This window comes from Lactuca saligna, chromosome 9, assembly GCF_052625555.1.
Source record: "Lactuca saligna cultivar CGN05327 chromosome 9, ASM5262555v1, whole genome shotgun sequence".
Taxonomy (NCBI): domain Eukaryota; kingdom Viridiplantae; phylum Streptophyta; class Magnoliopsida; order Asterales; family Asteraceae; genus Lactuca; species Lactuca saligna.
This window is the reverse complement of record NC_136425.1, coordinates 42,772,032-42,797,249: the sequence shown is the minus strand read 5'-3', so window position 1 is coordinate 42,797,249 and position 25,218 is coordinate 42,772,032. Positions and strand designations below refer to the sequence as shown.

General features: G+C 34.3%; 1 protein-coding gene across 2 annotated transcripts; it reads left to right on the top strand.

The window, feature by feature from the left end:
* Positions 1-8,828: 8,828 nt before the first annotated feature.
* LOC145015221 (myosin-11-like) lies at positions 8,829-19,683 on the top strand. Of its 2 annotated transcripts, XM_078973675.1 has the most exons (38): positions 8,829-9,281; positions 9,794-9,922; positions 10,023-10,166; positions 10,245-10,390; positions 10,466-10,622; positions 10,738-10,796; positions 11,611-11,770; positions 11,853-12,002; positions 12,257-12,393; positions 12,570-12,716; positions 12,787-12,888; positions 13,741-13,798; positions 13,880-13,981; positions 14,061-14,098; positions 14,181-14,307; positions 14,410-14,580; positions 14,691-14,822; positions 14,918-15,027; positions 15,137-15,197; positions 15,305-15,482; positions 15,571-15,776; positions 15,855-15,974; positions 16,052-16,150; positions 16,283-16,507; positions 16,588-16,727; positions 16,796-16,904; positions 16,976-17,020; positions 17,105-17,359; positions 17,445-17,597; positions 17,740-17,943; positions 18,021-18,164; positions 18,295-18,365; positions 18,456-18,555; positions 18,623-18,679; positions 18,776-18,832; positions 18,908-18,988; positions 19,084-19,163; positions 19,303-19,683. In XM_078973675.1, the coding sequence occupies exons 1-38, from the start codon at positions 9,279-9,281 to the stop codon at positions 19,424-19,426; spliced, it is 4,581 nt and encodes a 1,526-aa protein (XP_078829801.1). In that variant the 5' UTR covers positions 8,829-9,278; the 3' UTR covers positions 19,427-19,683. The 2 variants fall into 2 exon arrangements, with proteins under 2 accessions (XP_078829801.1, XP_078829802.1); XM_078973676.1 differs by lacking the exons at positions 8,829-9,281; positions 9,794-9,922; positions 10,023-10,166; positions 10,245-10,390 and having other exon boundaries at positions 10,513-10,636.
* Positions 19,684-25,218: the final 5,535 nt, after the last annotated feature.

The window sequence follows — 25,218 nt, the reverse complement described above, 5'->3', positions numbered from 1 at the left end:
CATGGCTGAACTCGCCGAGTCCATGCTGACTCGACGAGTCAACTCGTCAGATAATGCTTATCTCGGGATTTCTTGCTGTTTTTGCATATGGATAGTTACCTTATCATGTTAGATCAATATAAATCCGATTTTATGATATATATGACTATATTCTTGATCTAAATAAAGATAATTATCAATTAACAAGATAATTGTTTCCTTATAAGATAATTGATTAATTATTTTGAGTAAATTGATAAATTGTTTTGCAAGAAATCATTAAATAAATCAAATATGGATAATTATGTGATTAAATGTTAATTTAAAATTATTTGTTATTTGATCCTTGTTGTTATGAAAGGTTTCATATTTTCCCCTTTAGGTTTTATAGTTTAAATTTGAACCCAAAAGTTTTGGAGTTTTGAAATTTAAATAGTTAAAACCCTAATGTTTTGAAAAAGGTTTCAAAATTTTCCCTCAAGTTTTGGAATTTAAAAGTTGATTAAAATTTTAATTAGAAATGTTAAATTCTAAAACCCTAGTAATGGTTTGAAAAGTTCAAATCACACCTTTATGGTTTTATCAATTAATTAAGGAGTATAATTAAAAGAGGTTTAATAAATCCATAAAAGTTTAGGTTAACAATTTAATTGAATTAAAAGTGTAATTATTAAAGTTAACCACATAGTATTTTAAAAGTATAAAATACACCCTATACTATATATAACATTAAAAGTCTAACATTATATATATGTATGAGTAAAAGTCAGTCTTACCGTTAGTAGGCCTCATTCACGAAGCTGGTCTATAAGGGGTGTTTAAGGAAATTGCCTATAAAATGGCGATTGAATGGGTATCCACTCTTACCCACCGCACTCTTGACTAGTGGACGGTCGTTAGCCAAACGGGTAGGATATGACGAAACCTTCCATTATAAGTATAATGAAATACCAAGTAACTAAATGTTTTTCAAATTCCCAATCTTAGTTACTTAGGCAAAAGTGAATCGATGCAATTCCATGAAATTACACTTTGTGCCCTTGCGAAGACGTTAGTGGAGCGTGTGTGGTTTACCGGCACACTAAATGGTTCTAAGCAAAGGTAGCAAAGGGTGACTCAATATTTGTCATAGTTCGGTGGAGCGTGTGTGGTTTACCGGCACATCGAATAGGTGATTGTAACATGTGAGGGCACCATGTAGTTTGCATGGTTATTCACACCCGCTTTGTGATCCTCGGCATCCCAGTCACAAACAAGAGGGGCATATCGAGATTTAAACATGCCATTGAAAGTTCAATGAATCTCAAAGGATCTAGGAGTTTTCATAGATTTAAAACATAAATTTCTTTTTCATTTTTCATTGTGGAAATTAGTGAATCGTCATTCACTTACCTTCAAATGTTCTTCAATTTGGGTTACGGCATCCCTCTCTCGAGTTATAGAATATTGTGTTGGGTCCTAGCCTTGGAATTTCATTTGGGTGATTTACCAAGGACTCAATCAATCAACTTGAATTCGTTTTTCTCCCGATGTCAAAGTTCGACAACTATGGTCTTCTCAAATCCCGTGGAACAAGTATTCCACATGAAGATGATATTCCACGATTCGATCGAGGAACAAGAAATCATGCTTCACTTCCTCCTCCTCCTCCAATTATTCTCCCTAACCCACAAGATTGTAAAATTGAAAGGTTCAATATCACTCAAGCCCTTTTGGCAAGTAAACATAAAGAGGGCAAGTCGGTGTGTGCACACGTCTTAGGGATGAAGTCACACATTGATACATTAAGAATGATGGGATCCGTTGTCGGTGAAGCGATGGTTGTTGATTGGGTTCTTCAGTCACTTCCTAACTCGTATAGTGAGCTCGTAAGAGAGTACTATATGATGAACCACGACGTGACACTTATAGATCTCACCTACATGCTTATTACTGCTGAATCAACAATGGTTTGGCGCAATAGAAAAGCAAAGTTGATTGGTGAATCTGCCTTCAAGACCTCTATGGATATAGACAATGGCAATGAAAGACATGCAATGATCGAAAAGTTTGATCATAAGAGAAAGGCGATGTCTGAAGTAGTTCCATGTGTTGTTCCAAAAGAGTCAATTTGCTTTTATTGCCAAAAGAAGGGGCATTGGAGACAAAGTTGCCCTATTTACCTAAGAGATCTAAGAGATGGAAGAGTCAAAAGTATGACTACGCTTTAGGTAAGAATCCACTATCTAACTCCATTAAGTTCCTATTCATTGATTCTTAATACATGATGTGATAAGATTGCATTTGAATGTTTTGAAGGATCAGTGAAAAGAAAAGGAAGCTTGATAAGAGAGCAAGGTGAATCTAATCACAAGAGATGGATCTTGATCGCATGGACTTGAAGATTGGATTTTGAGCTTAGATAGTTATGATAGAGTTGTTAGAAATTTTCTTTTTACATAGTTTTCAATAGATTTTGCATTGTAAGGACAAATGTTTTTCCGCTGCTTTTATAAATAAAATAAATTTTGACTCACTTATTTGTTTGTTTATTTCCTTGCTATGAAATCGTTATGAAAATTGATGTTTGAATATTTCTACAACGAATGGATGTGATTCTTAGTTATGTTATTTATGGAAATGTCAAGAATTTACCAAATAGGCAGAGTTTCTCATCGCTTAAAGTTTCAATTGGACAGAAACTTGGAATCATGCAACGTGGATGCACGATGAATGAGAAATTACGTATTTGGAAATTAGACTAATTCATTGACAAAGTGTCAAGTGAAGGACTAGGAGATCGAGTACACAAAGTTGTGTGTTGATCAAGTTCACCATAAGAGTAACAAAGATATTCGTCATGATTTACTAAAGGCTTAGTAAATATGATTACACTTACAAGATTAAGTGTAATTCTGAACTGATTAAAGAGTTTAGATCAATAGTAGAACGAATAAGAAGAATCAACTAGGCAGAAAGATAAAAGTTTCTCCATTCTAAGAAGAAGGGAGAGTAGCTTTTATGCTTTATAATGTGTCTTAATGATTAAGAACCATATCTCAATTGATCCTCTAAGTGAGTCTTGGTACAATTGTATGTCCAAGAAGAGGAATCAAAGATTGATGAAATGGTCAAATCAAGAAGACAATCATACTTCGTTCCAAAACCAGTCTTAAAGTCAAGATTGTGACATTGAGTGAATAGTATTAAGAAGGTTTATAACATTCATCAATTGTGGAAAGTTGTGATGTCTTGAATAAGACAAAAACCAACTAAGACCAATTTATGAAGTGTTTTGATAAAAACTACACTAACTCTTGAATACTTGTCAAGAAATGTTTATTGACAAAAGAATATTATATGTCAAGGAGTCAGTGGGAGTCTTATTGGTCTGGAAAAGTTTCAAGAACAAATCAAATAAACCTTATCAATCATCACTGGCACACGAGTTGAGGTTTACAACCTATCGTGTTGACGTTATCTTGTTTCTGTGCTGTTTCCAATTGAGTTAATTATGCATGTGAGTTCTATGAGTTCTCATTTTGAACACATAAAAGGCAAGGCACCTTGATCAATGAAAGGTAAATTGATAGGAAAAAGGTGAGATGCTTAACTACTTGGAAGACGTGGTGGGAAGCTGTGCTACCGTAAGGCAAGAAATCAAGATTAAGAAAGTTCGATCCGTATGAGTTTGAATTTGTCGTAAACTTTGTTTTTTAACAAATTCACATGGATAGGAACAAATACACCATTTAAATCTAAGTGTCATAAGATTTCCTCTTTCATGAAAATGATTGTGAGGAAATGCTTTCACTAAGAAAGATTTTAAAAGATAGTGATTGTAAAATTGCATTCTCGAATTCGATCATGATTACGGCATCCCTTTCCATAATTTGAATTGTGAGGTTTGGCAATTAGTCTTAATTGTTAAGACACACATATGAACTATCTAAGGCAAAAGTGTATAAGTTCAAGAAGTCTTGATAAAAGATTATCAAAGCACTAAGTATTAGAAACATGAACTTAAGAAATTCAATAAGTATTGTTTTTCTGAAAGTTAAGATGTTTATGAATACATGTCGAAGCTAGTGGGAGCATAAGTGTTATGTTTTATAATAATCATCATGATAGTGGGAGCATAAATGTTATGATTGTATGATTATTAAGGCAAGTATTGCATAGTTGGCAATATTAATTATAGAAAACAAGAGTCATACTTTGCAAAGTTGTAAGAGTTGAAAGGTTGTTTTGCTATAATTAAGGGAGAGAATATTATGCTTCATTTCAAATCTAAAGGATTAGGTTGTGAAATGTTGATAAATTTAGTCAAAGGTACATAGTGTGTTCTTAAAGTTTCGATTATGATTACGGCATTCCTCTTCACAATTTGAATTTTGAGAACATAGAAAACAAAACATTATGCGTCGTGTCCCATACGCTTCGGGTATAGGATCGATTGCAAATGATTTAATCTTTGACCATTCTAAAATTTTCCAAATGTCTAGCGCATTTAGAGGGAAAAGGGACTAGAATTGGTTTTGACTAAAATAATTAAACAACTATCAAAGGACAATCCAAAGTTCGACGAGGATTGGTCGCTTGTGAGTAGTTGGAAGTATAGTATTGGAAATTATGGAAATGTTTCCATATTGGATGGACAATATCGACATAATTACGAATAGATAAGATTCTATTAAGAATGAGTTGTCATATGGAAAATATGGAAGCGTGTCCATATTGGGAAGTAAATATTGAAAATCTATGTCTAGATTAGAAACTTTTATGCAAAAGGATATTCAAAGGAATGTACTTTGAGAGAGAGACATTATATCTAAGGAATTGTCTTGTAACAATCTCCGATAGAGGACTTTGTAATATCATTGGCAATAGTCTTTGTGACTTTGGTGCAGTGACATTACGAAAGGATCGTTGCATAAAGTGTTAGAATCTAGCATATTCTATAAGTAGCGAGAATTTGATATTCTTGCACTTAAGAAAATGGATTTGGAGTTGTAAAATGAGAATGATTGGAAATGTGTTCAATTTGTCTATTTCACAAAAGTAAGAACCATAGGTAAACATTGTGTGCATGCTAGGAGCATGGGACAAGTGTAATAATTCAAGTAAGAAGTTGATTACCCGAAACGACAAATAATGAGTAATCGATATGGTGATAAATAAAACGTGTTTTGTTTATACTCAAAGGTTTGAGGCCAGATGTGATTAGTATTATTCTTGTGTTTCACCTTGCATGTTTTGACTTCCAGAATAATTGAGTTTATTAAGAATAATCGAATTATTTAAACGGGCCACAGTCGTTCATATGTTGGAAGTAGATATGAATGAAGACTGTCATGAATTGGTGTGTGGATTGTCTAAAAGAGTATTAGACATAAGCAAATGTTTGCTGCAACGTTCACGAGTGCTTATGAATATGATTTGAGCATTGGATTAAACCCACGCTCACTTGGATCACTATCTCGAGTGATTAGTGAGATGATAACATCTTATATTCTTGAAACCGAGATGTGTGAGTTGTATCTTGCTAATCGGTTGCACATTGATAATATGTAAACACACTAGTAACTTGGTGTTATAAAACATATTGTTGTGTGTAATTCGGTGAGTGAGTGCAAGCAAGCATTGTATCAAAGTTTATCCGTTCCTTTTATTCAAAGAATAAAAGCGATATCTTTGGGCCCCTCGATGGTTTAGTGATGACATACGTAAATGCTCGGCCGGGCTAGGGCTAATTTGATTTGTTCAATTAGTCTGTCGTCATAAATCAGAAATCGAGATATAGTACAAAGAGAATGATTTGAAATCATATCTCATACGATATCCAGAATGGAGGAATATATGATCTATTATCTAAGGACACGCGTATCTGATATGATCAGAGTTGACAGCGGCTTTGGAAAGCTACGATTGCAGATCGGGATCTGAAGTTATACGCAGAATAGTTGTTAGACTTATCCAAGTAGGAGACTGTTGAATTAGTGTCTAAGTCCATAACTATTTTGGTATGTACTTGACCTGATGGTGCATGGTCCTTTTGGGTTGCCTTCACCAAAGCAACTTGATAGGATGAATTATGGAGAGTAAGGATTAAATATGATTTATTAATATATTATGGGAATAATATATTAAAGGAGAAATCATATTGTTTAATTAATATTAGTCAATAATTAATTGGTAATTAGTTTTGTGACTAAAAGAGATTAATTAAACTTAAGGGACTGGAATTGTAATTATAAGATAATTGCAATTTGGGCCATGGATTGCCTTGTATTAAGGGATGGACGAATTCTAATGGGAAACCCATAAGGAAATCGTCCATGGGCTTAATTAAAGGAGTCTATGGGTTGCTTAGGGCTTAAGCATCCAAATTAGGGTTTCCTTGTTAGATAACCCTAATAGCCCAAGTATATAAAGACCCCTTAAGGCTAAAAAACGTAGCTAAGTTTCTTGTAAGGGTTTACACACGTTTTTGGCAGCCTCCAACCTCTCTCCTCTTCATCCTCTTGCTTATGGTGTTTGTGAGCCATTAGAGGAGTGACACTTGTGACTCTAAGCCTTCCAAAGTCAATACAAGGAGATTTGGGATTGTTATTGCTACATGACAATCAAGGTATGATCTTAAACCTAATTACATATTAATATGATTACTTGTATGCTAGAATTAGGGTTTATAGTCTTGGATTCAAAGCATGTACAATAGAGAAACCTAGATCCAAGCATTAGGGTTTGTATGAGCACATAGGATGTCTTATGACCAAAACCCATCAAAAATATCATCACAATTCATCAATATGAAAGCAACAATATCACAAGGCATGAAATGCATATACTTCCAAATCCCAACGTATAAGTCCTCTACTCTCATAAAAGGTCTCTTTCCATACTCGAGGAAAAGATGGTAACTTAAAGCATAAACGAGGTAGTAACATCACACTTAAACCTTGTTTAGAGGTCTCGCTCAAAGAAACTTGGTAACATGTGACCATCATACATTAAACTACATAATGATATGCAATGTCCATCCCCTTGATCATGACTATATATAATGTCAATTACATTTGATAATGCCACTACTTGTAAAACCATATTGATCCTAACTCTCGAAAGTATCTAAACAACACAAGTCTAAATCACATCCTAAAGTGGATGCACCTATTTCAAAATTACCAAAAATATAAGTTTCTCTAATTTCATAAACTCTTTACAAAACTCATTTTATGGGTGCACATATATTACATATAGTATATACACATAATATTTCAAATAAAAAAATATCAAGTATAGTATATATTATATAATAGAGACGTATGTTGATATGTTCTTGGGTAATAAACTCACATTGCACGTGAAGACGATCATCATAAACTTTCGTAATTATATTTGGAACTAAGAATCACCTATACAGGGACGATTAACTTAAATTAACACCACTACTTTACTTCACATATATAAATACCATCTATTAACCTTAATAAAATTATGTTATGTTTTTTATACTCTTAACATGATCATATGGAATCATTAGAAGCAACCAAATATTCAACGCATTCTAAACAAGAAAGTTGAAAATTTGATTTCAGTCGGTACACACCCGTATGAAAAATCTGTTGTGTAATTTTTATGTGAGAGTGTAAGTTTGCAAGGTCCATTTTCATTCAAAAACCTAAAAAATGACCATTTAACATTTATAGATCAATTCTAATGAATTGGGATGATTAATTCGAGGTTCACTTGAAAATTAAGCTATGTTCATGGGTAAGCTAAAGAGATTCTTTTTTATTGATTTTAATGTTAATATAATTATGCCATATCAACCATACTCACTATCGTTCTCTCAATAATACTCACTCATCCTTTTAGGGTTACGATAAACGATACATTTTGTTTATGGAATTTACCTAGATGGCCTAGGATTTAGAGACGATACAATGGGCGTTGTGATAGAAGATTCCATGCAAAATTAACATGTTCTCCAAAAATAAGAGTTCAAAAAACCAACGAGCTATGAAATGTAATAACAAACATTTTGGAGAAACTTATATATGTTGAGTAATTAGTCTACAAACTAAGTTACATACCTTTCTATTGAGACTCCACATCTCAACAATCTCGTAATTGGAGGCTAAATTACAAACCAACTTATTTTGCATCCAAGATGTAACCCAAATCCTTTCTAGCTTGTGTATTTGCAAAACTTTAATTTTTCTAACATCACTGGCTTGGTGAATATCTCCGTAGGGTTCTTGGCACCACAAATCTTCTTCAAATTGAAAATACCTTCACTAATGAACTCTTTGATGAAATGATATCTCATTTTGATGTGTTCTTTTAAATGAAAAACTAGATTCTTTTCAAGGTGAACCGCACTCTGATTGTTACAATGTAACACACAATCTTTTTGATCCAAACCTAACTTTGAGAGAAAGTTCTTCAACCAACTTAACTCTAACTCTTTAATGGCTTCTGCTAAAAATCTATAAAAGAGACTTGAAATATAAATTGTAATGTATCATTTATAAATATGAAGATTAAATTACAACTTTAGTCCTTATACTTAAGTCAAAATCATAAGTTTGATCCAAATTTTGATATCTTCTCGGAGTCGTTTTTAAGTTTGAAGTCTCTTTGACAATGAAATGCATGTATTAAATTGCACCAGATTTGAGATTTTTAGTAAATCATAGGGACCAAATCCATAACAAGACTTAGAATTAAGGACGAATTTGGGATGATTTTAAAAAATGGACCAAACTTGTGATTTTGAGTAAAGCAGGAGGACTAAATGTATAATTTACTCTTATTTCAAAGTTTCATTGTTTGATGAAAAAACTACAAATCATAGATGAAGTTGCGACACCATGAGCTACGCTCCAACTGGAGAGAAAAACGTGTTTCGTGGCTACGAATCTGCGAGAATTTTGTGCTTGAGAGACAGAAGATGCGACTTCACAGGGTAGCGATTGAACGATGTCACTTCCACAAACAAGGAGACACCGAAGAGACCAATGTGGTAAGACAGAGAGAGAAAATTCGGGGGAAAAGGGGAAATTGATTGAGGGAAAATTACGAAGATGTAAGAAGAAGAAGAAGAAGAAGAAGAAATAGACGATGAATCTGAAAAAAATCATTGTGAATCAACCGGGAAGTATTCAAGTTTTTGCAATGCAGATCGATCATTGTCACTGGAACGGAATAATGCTGGAAGTTATATAGAGCTGGTTCAAAAGGAAGCGAGATTTTTCTGCGTGGAAAAGAAAATCTTGTACAAATCAATCCTAGGGATTCGTTGAAGTTTAAAAATGGTAGGTGCATTTTTTTCTTCTTCTTCGAATTTGTTACTACAACGATTTTGCATTCTGATTCCATGTTACTTTCTGTAATCATACGTTTATTGATGGTGATACTGAATATTTTTTTAGGAAAATATACATATCCTATTTCACAATGCAATTAAGATCTTAATGATTTGTAGTTTCATTTTGTACAATTACATTACGTTACTAGAATTCATTTGTAGTCAGTAATGTGGATTATGCAGAATATGGCTGTAGTTGTTGATGGGATGCGATTACATTTTATAGTTATAGCATCCCGTTAAGCTATTTTCATATGAATATTACCAAACTAGTTTCTGTATGCTGTTATGGAGCTTAACAGGCAAACCTTTACACACACCTACATTCATTCATCTGTATTTCCATCCATCAATCAATCAATTCATCCTTATGTGCATATGGCTACTTACATATACTGTTGATATCTGTTAACAATATTGCATAGACTTACAGTGTGTCTATGACTTTATGTACAACAGAGCACTTCAGTGAATATCATAGTAGGATCTTATGTCTGGGTTGAAGACCCAGACAAAGCCTGGATTGATGGGCAGGTTACAAAAATTACTGGGCAAGAAGCAGAAATCGAGACTCCTGACCTAAAAAGGGTTTGTATTTCACATTTTATTTTTAAAACTATACTTTCATGTTACTCTTAATGACTGATTGCTTATAACATGAATGTTTTTTTCATGATTTCTCTTTCAGGTTGTTGCTAAATTATCAAAAGTGTATCCAAAGGATACAGAAGCTCCTGCTGGTGGTGTTGATGACATGACAAAACTATCTTATTTACATGAGCCAGGAGTGTTGCAGAACATAAGAAGCAGATATGAACTCAATGAAATTTATGTAAGTTTCCTTATTCATGTTAAAATTAAAACCTAACTAAGATTGCTTTGTTTCCTTACATGTTTCAAATGGTGACAGACTTACACTGGCAACATTCTAATTGCAATCAATCCGTTCCAAAAGTTACCTCATTTGTATGATAGTCATATGATGGATGAATACAAAGGAGCACCTTTTGGAGAACTGAGTCCCCATGTTTTTGCAGTTGCTGATGTCTCTTACAGGTCATTCTTGTTTTCTGAATAAGTTACATCATCAAAGCTAATATCTAATTCTAATCAATGGAATCATGTATACAGGGCTATGATCAATGAGGGAAAGAGCAATTCCATTCTGGTGAGTGGGGAAAGTGGAGCAGGTAAAACAGAGACAACAAAAATGCTGATGCGGTATTTAGCTTATTTGGGAGGAAGGAAAGCTACAGAAGGTCGCACAGTTGAACAACAAGTCCTCGAAGTATGATACATGACGTATAGTTCTATACTTAATTATTATTCTCTAGTTTATGCCACTTTACATATATTATATGTATATAATCATGATTAAACTTATGACATCATTGTGAGTGCAGTCAAATCCAGTTCTTGAAGCATTTGGGAATGCTAAAACTGTTAGAAATAACAATTCCAGGTGATTTGCTTCATGTTATGTAATGAAAGAAAGTGATGTTTCTAACTTTCTATGTCATTTGCCATCTTGCTTTAGGCTTCAGTTTTCTGTTTTTATTGTTTGTTAATAATATAAACTAGATTGAATTTACAAAAATGGTTCATGTGCTGTATTATTTTTACCATGGTCAGTCCAAAATCGAAACTTTTTCACTTTTGGTCCTTATTTCAAGGTTTCATATTGGTTTTGGTCCCTGGAACCTTATAATAGGGTTCAAAATAAGCAAGTCACAGACTCACAGGGACCAGAATCAATACAAAACATTGAAATCAAGACCAAAATTTAAAAAGATTTCAAGTTTGGACCAATCAAGGTGAAAACCAGAAAGTACAAGGACCATTATTTAACTTACTCTACAAAGAGTAAATTCCAAAAATGGCCCACAGGCTTTATGATTTTTACCATGTTTAGTCCAAAACTGAAACCTTTTTCAGCTTTGGTCCTTATTTCAAGATTTTGTACTGATTTTCCTCCCTTAAAAACTTGAAATAAGGAATATAATTGATATGAAACCTTGAAATAAGGATCAAAATCAGAAAGTCATAGGGACCAAAATGGATATTAAACCATGAAATAAGGACAAAAATGGAAAAATATTTCAATTTTAGACTGAGCATGGTAAAAGTGAGAAAGCACATGGACCATTTTTTTTTTAAAGTTACTCAAGCCAATAGTATATGATTAGTAGCTACCATAAAGTGATCAATTAGAATTCTATTTGTGTTTTCATAGATTCCAATCTAACAATATTTTCTTGTATTTAATAATATTCCAGCCGTTTTGGAAAATTTGTTGAGATCCAATTTGACAAACATGGAAGAATATCAGGAGCAGCCATCAGGACTTATCTTCTAGAAAGATCTCGTGTTTGCCAAATAAATGATCCTGAACGCAACTATCATTGTTTTTACCTTCTATGTGCAGCACCACAAGAGGTATAAATATTCATTATCATTAATTTGTTAGCAACTTATCTTTTTATATAAACTTGAGGCTATAATTTTTATGTCTTATTAGGAAATTGAAAGATATCAGTTAGGAAGCCCAAAATCTTTTCACTATCTCAACCAATCAAAATGCTATGAGCTTGTTGATGTTAATGATGCCCATGAGTATCTTGCAACAAGGAGAGCTATGGATATTGTTGGAATAAGTAAAGAAGAACAGGTATGAAACTATATCCCCTCATAATTTTTATTTTATTTATTCATGGCCAAATAACATAATGTAGTTTGCTTTTTACATACTGCTATTTTTAGTAAAGAATTTAAGCATGTTCCTGTTATATGTACATAAATGTAAATGTAAATTATATTTTTGATATTAGTAAAAAGAGTAAAGTAGGTTGCTATTTCATGCATTTTCCCTTTTATTCAATGACATATAGGAGAGTTATTAGTACCTTTCTCTTACCCTCACAGGAAGCGATTTTTAGAGTTACTGCTGCTATTCTTCATCTTGGGAATATTGAATTCACCAAAGGGAAAGAGGTCGATTCTTCAGTTTTAAAAGATGAGAGAGCTAAATTTCATCTAAAGATGACAGCAGAGCTTCTTATGTATATCTGTTTCCAAATCCTTCAAACTTTGTGAATTTAATAAAGGGTTAAATGCAAGAAAAAACCATGTACTTTCATTGATTTGTTTATTGTAGAATCCTACATTGCTCTTTCTTGCAATTCGCCCTTTTGTAATTTGTAATGAGTTGTGGTGAATTTATGAGGAATTATTTCAGGTGTGATTATGTGGGTTTAGAAGATGCGTTGTGTAAAAGAGTGATGATTACCCCTGAAGAAATTATCAAAAGAAGTCTTGATCCAACTAGTGCATTAGTCAGCAGAGATGGATTGGCTAAAACAATATATTCAAGATTATTTGATTGGTATGAAGTATGAAGGTGTTTTAATGATAATTTATTAAAAAACCTCTTTTATGAACTTGTTAATTTGCAGGTTGGTGGAAAAAATTAATGTTTCAATTGGGCAAGATCGTACATCAAAATGTTTAATTGGGGTTCTTGATATTTATGGTTTTGAAAGCTTCAAGAACAACAGGTGGCACCCAAGCTTTATGTTTTGATTACTTTCATACTCTATGCATTCATTCCAAAATTATAGCTACAAAATACAAATTGACTTTGAAAAGCCAGATGTTAGAGAAAATTACAACTCTAGACCCTATGGTATGTGAAAAGTTATGCTTTTCGTTAAAATGTTTCATTTATTGCACATGTGGTCCTTAAATATTAGTTTTGTTGCAAGGCTTTTCCCTATTACTAATGGTTATAAAAAAATCTTTTTATAGTCCAAAGAAAAAAATACTATATCTCCCTCATTATTCATCTCCTTCACTCTCTTCATTTTCTTCTTTTAAAACCCTAAAAAAAATCCTCAATCTCTTTGATCTTATACTCTAAAAACCAACCGAAACCTTGATAAACTATAGCGAAAGGAAAATCAAGATCCAAATTAAAAAACCCCCACAAATTTACAGTTTTTTAAACTATTTTATTGCATAAAAAGTTCAAACCCAGTCATCAAAAGAATAAAAATGGTAAGTTTATGGGTTTTCTTTTGATTTGGATCTTGATTTTCTTAGTTATAGTTTATTTTTGGATTTGGGTTCGGGTTTAGAGTTTACGATTAAAAACATTGAGGATTTTTTAGGAGTTTAATTGAAGAAAATAAAAGAGATTTTGATGGGGGCAAAATAGTCATTTTGCATTGGATTTAACATGGACGAACCTTGCGACAAAACTAATCTTTTGGGACCACCTGTGCAACAAATGAAACATCCGGACGAAAACCATAACTTTCAATATACCACAGGGACTATTATTGTAATTTATTTACTCCTGATGTTATTTGACATTTCTTATCTTAATGTGGTCGATCGTACACATGCAGCTTTGAGCAATTTTGCATCAACTTCACAAATGAGAAACTACAGCAACATTTTAACCAGGTATATAATTACTTAATCTGATTATCATTATTTTGATATGTTATTAAGAAATTGTCTGAAGAGTCTCCTTTTGAATTTCAGCATGTGTTTAAAATGGAGCAAGAGGAATATACAAAAGAAGCTATTAATTGGAGCTACATTGAGTTTGTAGATAACCAAGATGTTTTAGATCTTATTGAAAAGGTATATCTATATATATACATACAAGCTGATATATGTTTTGTCAACTACATAATTCTGAATTTATAAATTTATATCACAGAAACCTGGTGGAATCATTGCTCTCCTGGATGAAGCTTGGTAAAATATCTTTTGCTTTCACATAATGCTAACTAAATCAAATTTTCATGTAACTGATTAAATATTTTTGTTTCTATTTTAGTATGTTCCCAAAGTCAACACATGAAACATTTTCAAACAAGCTTTATCATACATTCAAAAATCACAAACGATTTGTGAAACCCAAGTTATCACGTACAGATTTCACAATTGCACATTATGCTGGAGAGGTATATATGTGTTTTAGTCATAAATTTTGCTTCTATATAATGTAAAATCCTATGTTTTTTTTTTTTTTTTTTAATTGTACCTCTTTTAATTATAAATTTCAGGTCCAATACCAATCCAATCAATTTCTTGACAAAAATAAAGACTATGTTGTCCCTGAACATCAAGACTTATTGGGTTCTTCTAGATGTGCCTTTGTAGCTGGTCTTTTCCCTCCAGTTTGTGAAGAGTCACCTAAATCTTCTAAATTCTCTTCAATTGGTTCTCGTTTTAAGGTATTTTTTTAAAATTTTTTTAAAATCAGGGTAAATTGCAGGAAATAGGTAGGTACCCTTTTTACCATTATAAAGAATGTACTTAATATTCATTTTCTTAACTGATGCAGTATCAATTGCAACAACTAATGGAGACACTAAATGCTACAGAACCTCATTATATTAGATGTGTAAAACCAAATAATCAACTGAAACCTGCGATATTTGAGAACTCCAACATCTTGCAACAATTGCGGTGTGGCGTGAGTAGACTATAAATTATTTGAATTTCCCATTTTACCCTCTCTTTCTACACCTGTATGTAACTATCTTTCTTATTCTATTCCAAACTTTTCAGGGTGTTTTAGAGGCAATCAGAATCAGCTGTGCTGGTTACCCTACACGCCGTGCTTTCTTTGAATTTGTAAACAGATTTGGACTTCTTTGCCCTGAAGCCTTAACAGGATGGTAGAACTTTCCTTCACCCTCAAATGTAACCCTAGATTTATTACTATCATTTATCTTCCATTTGTTTAATTCCACATCTTTAAAACATTTCCTTGATTCCCTCATCCAGCTTCGATGAAAAAACTGCATGTGGGAAGATTCTAGAAAAGAAGGGAATCAAAGGCTTTCAGGTATGTAAACATACATACATATATATACATATATCCAATCCATGTATATATATATATATATATATATATATATATATATATATATATAATTATAAGTTATAATACAGATTGGAAAAACAAAGGTGTTTCTAAGAGCTGGACAGATGGCTGAACTAGATGCAAGAAGAACAGAAGTCCTGAGTAGTGCAGCACAAATTATTCAAAGAAGAATAAGAACACATATTGCTCATAAACAATTTATAGAAATTCGGAAATCTTCAGTGGTCATACAATCTTTTTGTAGAAGTGAGCCTTTAGAATTATAAATTTCATCTCAATCTCCTATTACTAGAAAAAAAAAAAAAACTATTGAAATAACTCCAATGACTTTTAGGTAGATTGGCTTGCAAACGTTTTGATGAGTTAAGAAGGATAAGAGCTGCAATAACAATCCAAAAGCACTTGAGAAAGTATCGTGCGCGTGTGGCCTACAGTAAGCTCCGTGTGGCTGTGCTTGAAGTGCAAACAGTCATACGTGGACAAAAGGCTCGTAAGGAATTTATATTTAAGAAACGAACTAAAGCTGCAATTAAAATTCAGGTTACTTTTATAACTTTATCTATCATTTTGTATCCTTATATATTTTATGAGTTTCTAAATTATATATATTTTTTGCAGACTCGATGGCGTTGTTATAGAGATTCTAAATACTATAAAAAGCTAAAAAGGGGAGCTATAGTTACACAGTGTAGATGGAGGGGAAGAATTGCAAGGAGAGAGTTACGAAAGCTTAAAATGGTCAGTTACAATTTTTATTTTAAAATTTTAAAATTATTGTTTCATGACTTATGTTTTTTCATTTAATATTGTTCCAGGCTGCACGGGAAACAGGTGCACTTAAAGAAGCAAAAGATAAGCTTGAAAAACAATTGGAGGAGCTGACGTGGCGCATACAGTTGGAAAAACGTTTAAGGGTAATGTATTTTATAAACAGGATATTTTAATCCATTTGAATTTTTTTTTTCTTCTACTTTTTGCTTATGTGGCAAACAATTGCCAAATTGTTGAATATGTTTGAAGGTCTAAACCTGAGTTGATATTTTCAGACTGATTTGGAAGAAGCAAAAGCAAGTGAGGCTCAAAAATTTCAGAATGCTGTGGAAGCTTTACAAAAAAAACTTGATGAAGCAAATGCAAATTTAGTCAAGGAGAAAGAGGAGGCAGCCAGGAAAGCTGTAGAAGAGGCGCCACCTGTCATTCAAGAAAAAGAAGTACTTGTTCAAGATACTAAAAAGATTGAATCCATGACCACAGAGATCAATGAGTTAAAGGTAATGTAGTTGATATTCTTTTTTTACAATATCATGAAATGAATATTGTTGGTACGTATTTTACCTTTTTGCCCTTGCAGGCGTTGTTGGAGTCAGAAAAGAAACACTCTGCTGATTTAGAGAAGAAATTAGCTGAATCTCAAGAGTGTAGTGAAGAAAGAGGCAAGAAGTTGGAAGATTCAGATAATAAAATACAACTGCTACAGGATACTCTGACCAGGTTAGGCTTTTGTGTCTATGTGATTTTCAGGGGTAATTTGGTAAATTTATTTATTATATTCTACCTAGGCTGGAAGATAAGCTCCAGAATTTGGAATCAGAGAGTAAAGTTTTCCGCCAACAAGCTGTGGCAATGGCACCTAATAAGTTCCTCTTACGTAATAAATCTATCCTTCAGGTATTATTTAATATAATAATAATGATAATAATAATAATAATAATTATAACTCCAATTTACAATTTTTGCAGAGATCAGACAGCGGACATTTATTTGCAGATACAAAGCCGCCTCTTGTATTGTTTCTCTCACAAATGTGTAGTTTTTCAGTTGTAACGTTTTATTTCTTTGATTTTAACAATTATGTATTTATTTATTAGGATCTGCATAGTGTGTCGATGAACACAAGGGATCTATCAGAGCTGGATGATAAACCACAAAAATCACTGAACGAAAAACAGTTGGAAAATCAAGAGCTACTCATCAAATGCATTGGAAAACACATAGGATTTGCAGGGAACAGACCAATTGCAGCTTGTATTATATACAAATGTCTTCTTCAATGGAGATCTTTTGAAGTTGAAAGAACATGTGTTTTTGATCGCATCATCCAGACCATTGGTCATGCAATTGAGGTTGGTTCCAACTATCTCATAGTTATATCTGCTATTTTATTTTTTGTGTTTCTAAGTTTTGTTTTTATTTTTTGCGTATTAATAGAAAGCACAGGATAATAATGATATATTGGCGTATTGGTTATCGAATGCATCAACTCTTTTGCTTCTACTTCAACGCACTCTTAAAGCAAGTGGTTCAGCAACTGGACTGGGCCCACAACGTCGTCGAACATCGGCTACCCTTTTTGGGAGGACTGTAAGTTTATAAAATAATAAAAAAAAAAAAAATACTCTAATGAAGTGAAAAGTAGGGTTGCGTGGTATTGGATTTTTCCGGAACATTGATTTTAATATTGTATAAAATATTAAAACGTTAAAATGTGAAAATGTATTGTTAGAGTTTCCGTGGAGCTCCTCAAGGAGTGAACCTTTCGTTTATGAATGGAGGGTTAAGTGCACTAGAAGCCGTAAGCCAAGTGGAAGCCAAGTATCCTGCTTTGTTATTTAAACAGCAACTTACAGCCTATGTTGAAAAGATATATGGAATGATTCGTGATAACCTAAAGAAAGAAATATCTCCACTCTTGGGCTTGTGTATTCAAGTAAATCACACCACTATTATTATTATTATTATTATTAAACCACATATTCTTAATTAATTTTTTTTTTTAAATTAAAGGCACCAAGAACTTCGAGAGCAAGCTTAGTGAAGGGCGGAGCATCACGGTCTGTTAATAGCGCAGCTCAACAAGCTTTGATTGCTCATTGGCAAGGGATTGTCAAGAGCCTTGGGGAATTCTTGAACACGTTAAAAACAAATCATGTTAGTCAAATTTTCTTATTTTGACTATAAAGTCAAAACATTTTTAACTATTGGCAAATAGAATAGAGTTAAAATTAGAAAATGAAAAATTGATATGTAATAGTAACTTCATTTGATTCCGTTTCTACAGGTACCACCATTTTTGGTACGGAAAATTTTCACACAGATATTTTCATTCATCAATGTTCAACTGTTTAACAGGTCGGTATACTTGAATCACAATCACCATATTGTAATTTTATTCAAGATTATGATTATGATTATTCTTTTTTTTATTTTTTCACTCTGCAGTCTTCTTTTGAGACGTGAATGCTGTTCGTTCAGCAACGGTGAATACGTGAAAGCAGGACTTGCCGAATTAAAAAACTGGTGTTATTATGCGACTGATGAGGTAGCTATTTTTGAGTCTTGCAATTTAAAAAAAAAAATTACTTTTTGTTAAACAAAAAGAAGTGCAGTATGCAGGTTCAGCATGGGAGGAGTTGAAACATATACGGCAGGCTATCGGGTTTTTGGTAGTAGATTATAATTTTGTCTCAAAAAAGTAACATTTTATTTCTGGGTTTTCAGGATTTAATTTGTTTTGCTTTCACAAATATAATTGAATCTAGGTTATTCATCAAAAGCCAAAGAAAACCCTGGAGGAAATAAGTCGTGGTCTCTGTCCTGTGAGTTACCCTAAAAATGACATTTTCTTAATTTACATATATTTTTTTTTGTTAACATGAATCTGTGGTGTACAGGTTCTTAGTGTACAACAGTTGTACCGGATTAGTACCATGTATTGGGATGATAAATACGGCACACATAGTGTGTCCACAGAAGTAAGTTTCTAAAGTAAATACCTCATTTCATTTCATGTCTTTTTTTTTTTCAATTAAGAAATTAAAGAAACATGTATCTGTGTATTGTTGATTAGGTTATATCGAGCATGAGGGTGATGATGACTGAAGAAAACAATGCAATTAGTAATTCTTTCTTGTTGGATGATGATTCCAGGTTAGATCTCCTACTCCTACTCCTACCTACCTTTTGGGAATAGAAAGGGGATTTAACAAGGTTTTCTTAGTAATTACTTATTACTTATGGGGTAGGTAGGGTTATTAATATTATATATATATATATATATATATGGCAGCATTCCGTTTTCGGTTGATGATATATCAAAGTCAATGGAGCAGATAGAGATCTCGGATGTGGAGCCTCCAAATCTAATCCGTGAGAATTCTGGATTTAGCTTTCTGTTTCCACAAACCGATTAACTACTCTACTCAGATTTACCTCATTTTCTCCAAATTAATGTGGGCCCGGGTCTGCTTAACACAAACATAACACCCAACCTGTCTCTGGTCTGCTGGAATAACAAAAAAGAAGAAGTGGGTAAAGCCATAAAGAAACAACCGAACCAGTGTTTTGTTTCGTGGGCCCCACCAAACCCCCGTGTGTCAAGAATTATATGGCTTTATACATTACAGTCGGTTTGTTGTACAACATTTCTAGTTATTATTGTTTATCTTCATCACTGTAGTAGTAGTGTAAAAGATTTCACGTTTCACACAAATCCTATATCATCTCATACTCATACTCATACTCACACATACTCCAGTAAAATACAAACACCTGAGAGAAATGAGTGTATGAGTATTCACAAAACCCTGAAATGTACCAACCATATTGAAGACCAAATTTACAAGAATATGCTAATTATGTTAGTTAAACTAAACTTGCTTTTTCAAAGTAAATACTTCTGAAAATTGTTCTGTCTTCTCTCATTCAACTCATTTGTCAAGAAGCATAAAAAAAAAAAAAATTGAAAGTGAAACAAAATTCCACATAAATGAATGTATAAAATAAATATAAATAATATACAATATAGTACTGATTCTAGACTATAAAAAATATTACTAGTACTACACTACTACTATACAATATATATTAATATAATTATGTTTGTTGGGTCGATCTGATAGTGTCTTTGTTGGGGGCACCAAAATTATACCACTACATTGTATATAGGTCACAAAATAGAATAGTCATATGCCATATAAAGATGTAACATCAGTTTGTTTATGCACATATATGTCTTGGATAAAAAAGATTTAAGTTGCAGAAATCTAAGAGTTCATATTAATCATTGCATTTTGTTTTTCACTTTATATTGCATTTTGATATTATTCATATACATTTTTATCGATTTGCACATGCGGGGTGGAGCCTTTTGTTCACCATTACTTAGACAAACACATTGATGATTATTTCAAATAGGAATCCCAAATATTCTACAACAATTAAAGCAATCTAAGAAACTATTACATCATGGTGGAACCGAATCTTGTGAATATGAAATAATGTCCTTCAAACCTGTCACACAAATTATATATATATATATATATATATATATATATATATATATATATATATATATATATATATATATATATCAAGAACCCCTTACGAGAGTGCCTAGAATACGCTGGATTTGTCATTAAGTTGTTTAAAGAGCCGTAAGTTGTATGTTGTATTGATATCACGTAATAGGGTTACATAGACATATATATAATATTAACAATTACATATAAGTACCCTCTAGCAAGGTTGTAGAACTCGTTATTCGGTACCTGTTCGGCCGACTTCCGAGTAGCGATCGGCCGACTACCGAGTAGCGAGTACTTGGGAGTACTCGGATTCGGTAATTCACGGAGAAAAATATTTTTAGAGAAATTATATATGTCAAAATTATAAGTTAAAATCATAAGTTGATTGAAATACATAACAAAATTATATATATGTGAATACATAGATGCTAAAAACATATAATGGTCTCACTTCGTAAATAATTACTGAAAATTTAAGATATATATGTAGTAATAATCATATGTGTGTGTTAAATAATAAATTATTAAGTATATTATACATATTAATCACCAAGTTGACCGTCTTTTACAACACCACTCAGTTTAGCAAGGGACCGATCAGGGAGTACTCGGGATTCTGTAACTCGCCTTGGTAAGGGGCCAAGTAGCGAGTACCCGGAGGAGTAATCGGACAACTTGGCGAGTTTTACAACACTGCCCTCTAGTCTATATTATTGTAATTATGTCTAATACGCCCCCGCAAGCTAAGGACGGGGAATGACCTACAACTTGGATCGAAGAGATACAAATCTTGGAGTTGGCAACGACTTTGTGAAGATATCAGCTATTTGATCATGCATTGATATGTGTTGAACTCGTAGTTCTCCTTTAGTAACATTTTCTCTAACAAAGTGAAAATCAACCTCCACATGTTTCGTACGAGCATGAAAGACTGGATTAGCAGAAAGGTAGGTTACACCAAGATTATCACACCACAAAACGGGAGATGAGGGACTATTAACACTAAGTTCACGAAGAAGAGTTTGAAGCCAAGTGAGCTCAACAACCGTGTCAGCTAGGGCTCTATATTCAGATTCTGTGGAAAATCGGGAAACAGTACGTTGTTTTGGTGCGGTCCAATAGATTAGGTTGGAACCAAGATATATAGCAAATCCCCCCGTGGACCGACGGTCATCTGGGTCACTAGCCCAGTCAGTATCCAAGAAAGCAGTCAAATTGTCGGTTCCCTGTCAGTGAGAGTCAGTAAAAGCCTGTAATCAGGTGTTGGAGATTTAGCAAATTAACATGCCATAAGCAACAGTGCCATGAAGATAGAGAAGAATGCGCTTGACCGCGGACCAATGATTATTAGTTGGAGCATGCATGAACTGACACACCTTGTTAGCTGCAAATGTGATATCGGGCCTGGACAATGTAACATATTGAAGGGCTCCGACGACCTGGCGATACTGTACAGGATCAGAGTAGAGAGGACTGTCATTAGTTGCCAAAGGAATGGAGGTAGTCATCGGAGATGGAGTTGTTTTGGACTCTGACATGCCAACTTTTTGTAATAGTTCCATAATGTATTTTCATTGAGAGAGGATGATGTCAGAACCCCAGGGAACAATTTCAATGCCCAAAAAATATGAGAGATTGCCAAGATCTTTAATGGCAAATGGGACACTGAGTTGTGTAATAATTTTGTTGTTGACATCATTGTTGTTACCCGTGATGATGATATCATCAACATAAATTAACATGTAAATAGTGATGTGGTGTGGGAGTAAATGAACAAAGAAGGATCGGTTTTGGAGCCTTTCAATCCGAGAAGGTGAAGAGCTTGTGTAAGTCGTTGAAACCAAGCTCGAGGAGCCTGCTTAAGACCATATATCTGTTTGTGAAGCAGACATACATGGTTCGGATGCTTTGGGTCAATAAAGCCTGGTGGTTGCTTCATCTACACAGTTTCAGTGAGTGTGCCATGCAGAAAGGCATTCTGAACATCAAGCTGCCGAAGGGACCATTTTTGGGTAATGGCAAGAGAGTAACATTCTAGTGGTTGTAGATTTAACCACGGGGCTGAAAGTCTCATGATAATTGATGCCCGATTGTTGACGAAAACCTTTTGCAACAAGTCTTGCTTTGTAGCGAGTGACAACTCCATCCTTGTCTCACTTTAACCTGTAAACCCACTTGCAATCAATAATATTAATATTGGGTACCGGAGGTACTAATGACCAAGTGCCATTGTTTTGTAATGCAGAGTACGCGTCTTCCATGGCTTTGCGCCTTTCAGGAGATTCATTGGCAATAGAGAAGGATGTTGGTTCAGTAATGGAGGTGGTGGTGTGATGAGCACTCGGTTGAAAGGGAACCTTTTGTTTTGGGTTTTAGCGAAGGTGGGAGTGACAAGTACGGGATGTAGGTGCTGATGTTGATTTAGGTGAGGTTGTAGGTGATGATGTAGGTGAAGGTGGTGACTGTTGGGAGATAAGAACTGTGGATAGATGGGGTGAACTCGAGGGTTGAGTGTCAGGTTGGCGAGATGGAATATGATTCTTAGCAAGAGGAAAAGAAGATTCATCAAAGCGGACATGACGAGCTATATAAATACGATCGAAAGATAAGTCAAGGCATCTGTAGCCATGATGAAATGAGTTGTATCCAAGAAAGAGACAAGGAGTAGATCGAAAATCCATTTTGTGAGGATTATAGGGTCGTAGGTAAGGAAAACACAAACCGAAGACTCGAAGGAATGAGTAATCAGGTGGGCATTTATAAACATGTTGGACTGGAAACTCGTTGTGGGATGTGCGAGAAGGCATCCTATTGATGAGGTAAACGACTGTTTCAAAGGCAAAATGCCAAAAGCGTTGAGGAGTGCTGGATTGAGCCATTAAGGTAAGACCTGTCTCGACGACATGTCGGTGTCGTCGCTCAACAAAACCATTTTGAGAACTAGTATGGGGGCATGATCGTTGATGAACAATGCCGAGTGATGGAAGGAAGGAGGACGTGTTGCGAAATTCACCACCCCAATCAGTTTGAACTTTCTTTAGTTTTGTAGAAAATTGTCGTTCAACTATCGTGACAAAAGTTTTGAAAAGATTGTAAACATCAGATTTTTGAGACATTGGAAAAAGCCACATATATCTAGTATGATGATCAACACACAATAAAAATTAACGATGGCCATCTGATGAAAGAACAGGAGCGGGACCCCAAACATCACAATAAACAAGATCTAATATATTATTGCTTCGAAAAAAAGAAACAGTTAAAGATAGTTTTGATGATTTTCCTAGTTGACATGAAGAACAGAAACTTGGTAAAGTTTTATGTGTAACAGGAAGCAAAAAACTAGAAATCATAAATTGAAAGAGACGTTGGTGTGGATGCCCGAGTCGTCTATGCCACGTTGTGGAAGATGCACGAGTTGTAGAGAAAACTTGGTGATGAGTGGATCGGAGTTGTGGCAGACGAAGGGAATAGAGACCTTGGTCACTGGGGCCCGTGAGAAGTATAGTGCGTGTAAGCTCGTTCTTAACAATAAAAAAAGTAGAGTGAAATTCAAAGAAAACATTATTGTCAATGCAAAATTGTTGAACAGAACGTAGATGTTTTGTGATGTTGGGTACGTGAAGAATTTTTGAGAGATGAAACGTTTTATTTGGTGAGTGAAAGAGAGATGAACCAATATGAAGAATAGGGAGTCCCTTACCATCACCGACATGGAGATTGTCATGGCCATGATATGCGCGGTTGTCATCCATGCTTGCTAGATCCGGCGTGACATGGCTGTTGGCACCGATGTCGGGATACCAAGTGGTTGATGTGGAGGGTATAGAGGCAAAGCTGTCAACAAAGTTGGTTGTGGGCATGTTGCAGATTGTGGAGGAATCACGGTTGGGGTACTGAGATGGTAAGTGACCAATACCACAATGGTTTCATGTGCCAAAAACAGTATTCTGGTTGGAGGCCCAGCTGAAGGAGCGAGTACTATCGCCACGATTGTTGTTACTACGACTGTTGTTGGTGCCACGGTAAGAGCCATGTCGCCCTCTATTGTTTCCACGGTTGTAGGTGGGGGGATGTCGAGAACCATATAAAGCTTGAGAGGTGGCTGGTAGTGTGTTGGAGGGCGAGATTGGTTGAAGTTGGAGACCAAGAGTAGAAGCTATCGGTCCTAGTTGAGCAGCGAGAGAAGACATAGAATCATTGGTGTGTTTGGTGAGTTCTTGAGTGGCATGAAAGGCTTGAATGGAAGGCTGTCGTGATTTTGCAATCATAAAGTCATGATCACTTAACAATGCATGAAGTTTAGTGAAGGCAGTAGGACATTGGCGGGCGGTGATGGTGGACTTGAGACCGTTGTATTCATCGTGAAGACCAGAAACAGCAAGCATGACAAGGTCTTTATCCTTGACTGGTTCACCAATGGCTGCTAGGGCATCAACATATTCTTGTGCTCGGTTAAGGTAAGCATCAGGAGTCTCATCTCCTTTCATCTCAATCCACAAGAGTTGAGTTTTTAAAGTGTATTCTCTAGAAGATGAATGTGGTGCAAAGGCACGTTCTAGGGAGGACCAAAGATCATAAGAAGTGTCACCTTGTACATGACGAAAGGCTGATTCAGAGATGGTAGAGATGATCAGCATGCGAATGTGCGCATCATTGGAGATCCAAATTGGATAATT

Coding starts and splice junctions, on each gene's coding strand:
- LOC145015221 (XM_078973675.1), top strand. Junction 17,360..17,444: donor CCATTGGTCATGCAATTGAG/GTTGGTTCCAAC, acceptor GCGTATTAATAG/AAAGCACAGGATAATAATGA. Junction 18,833..18,907: donor TAAGTCGTGGTCTCTGTCCT/GTGAGTTACCCT, acceptor TGTGGTGTACAG/GTTCTTAGTGTACAACAGTT.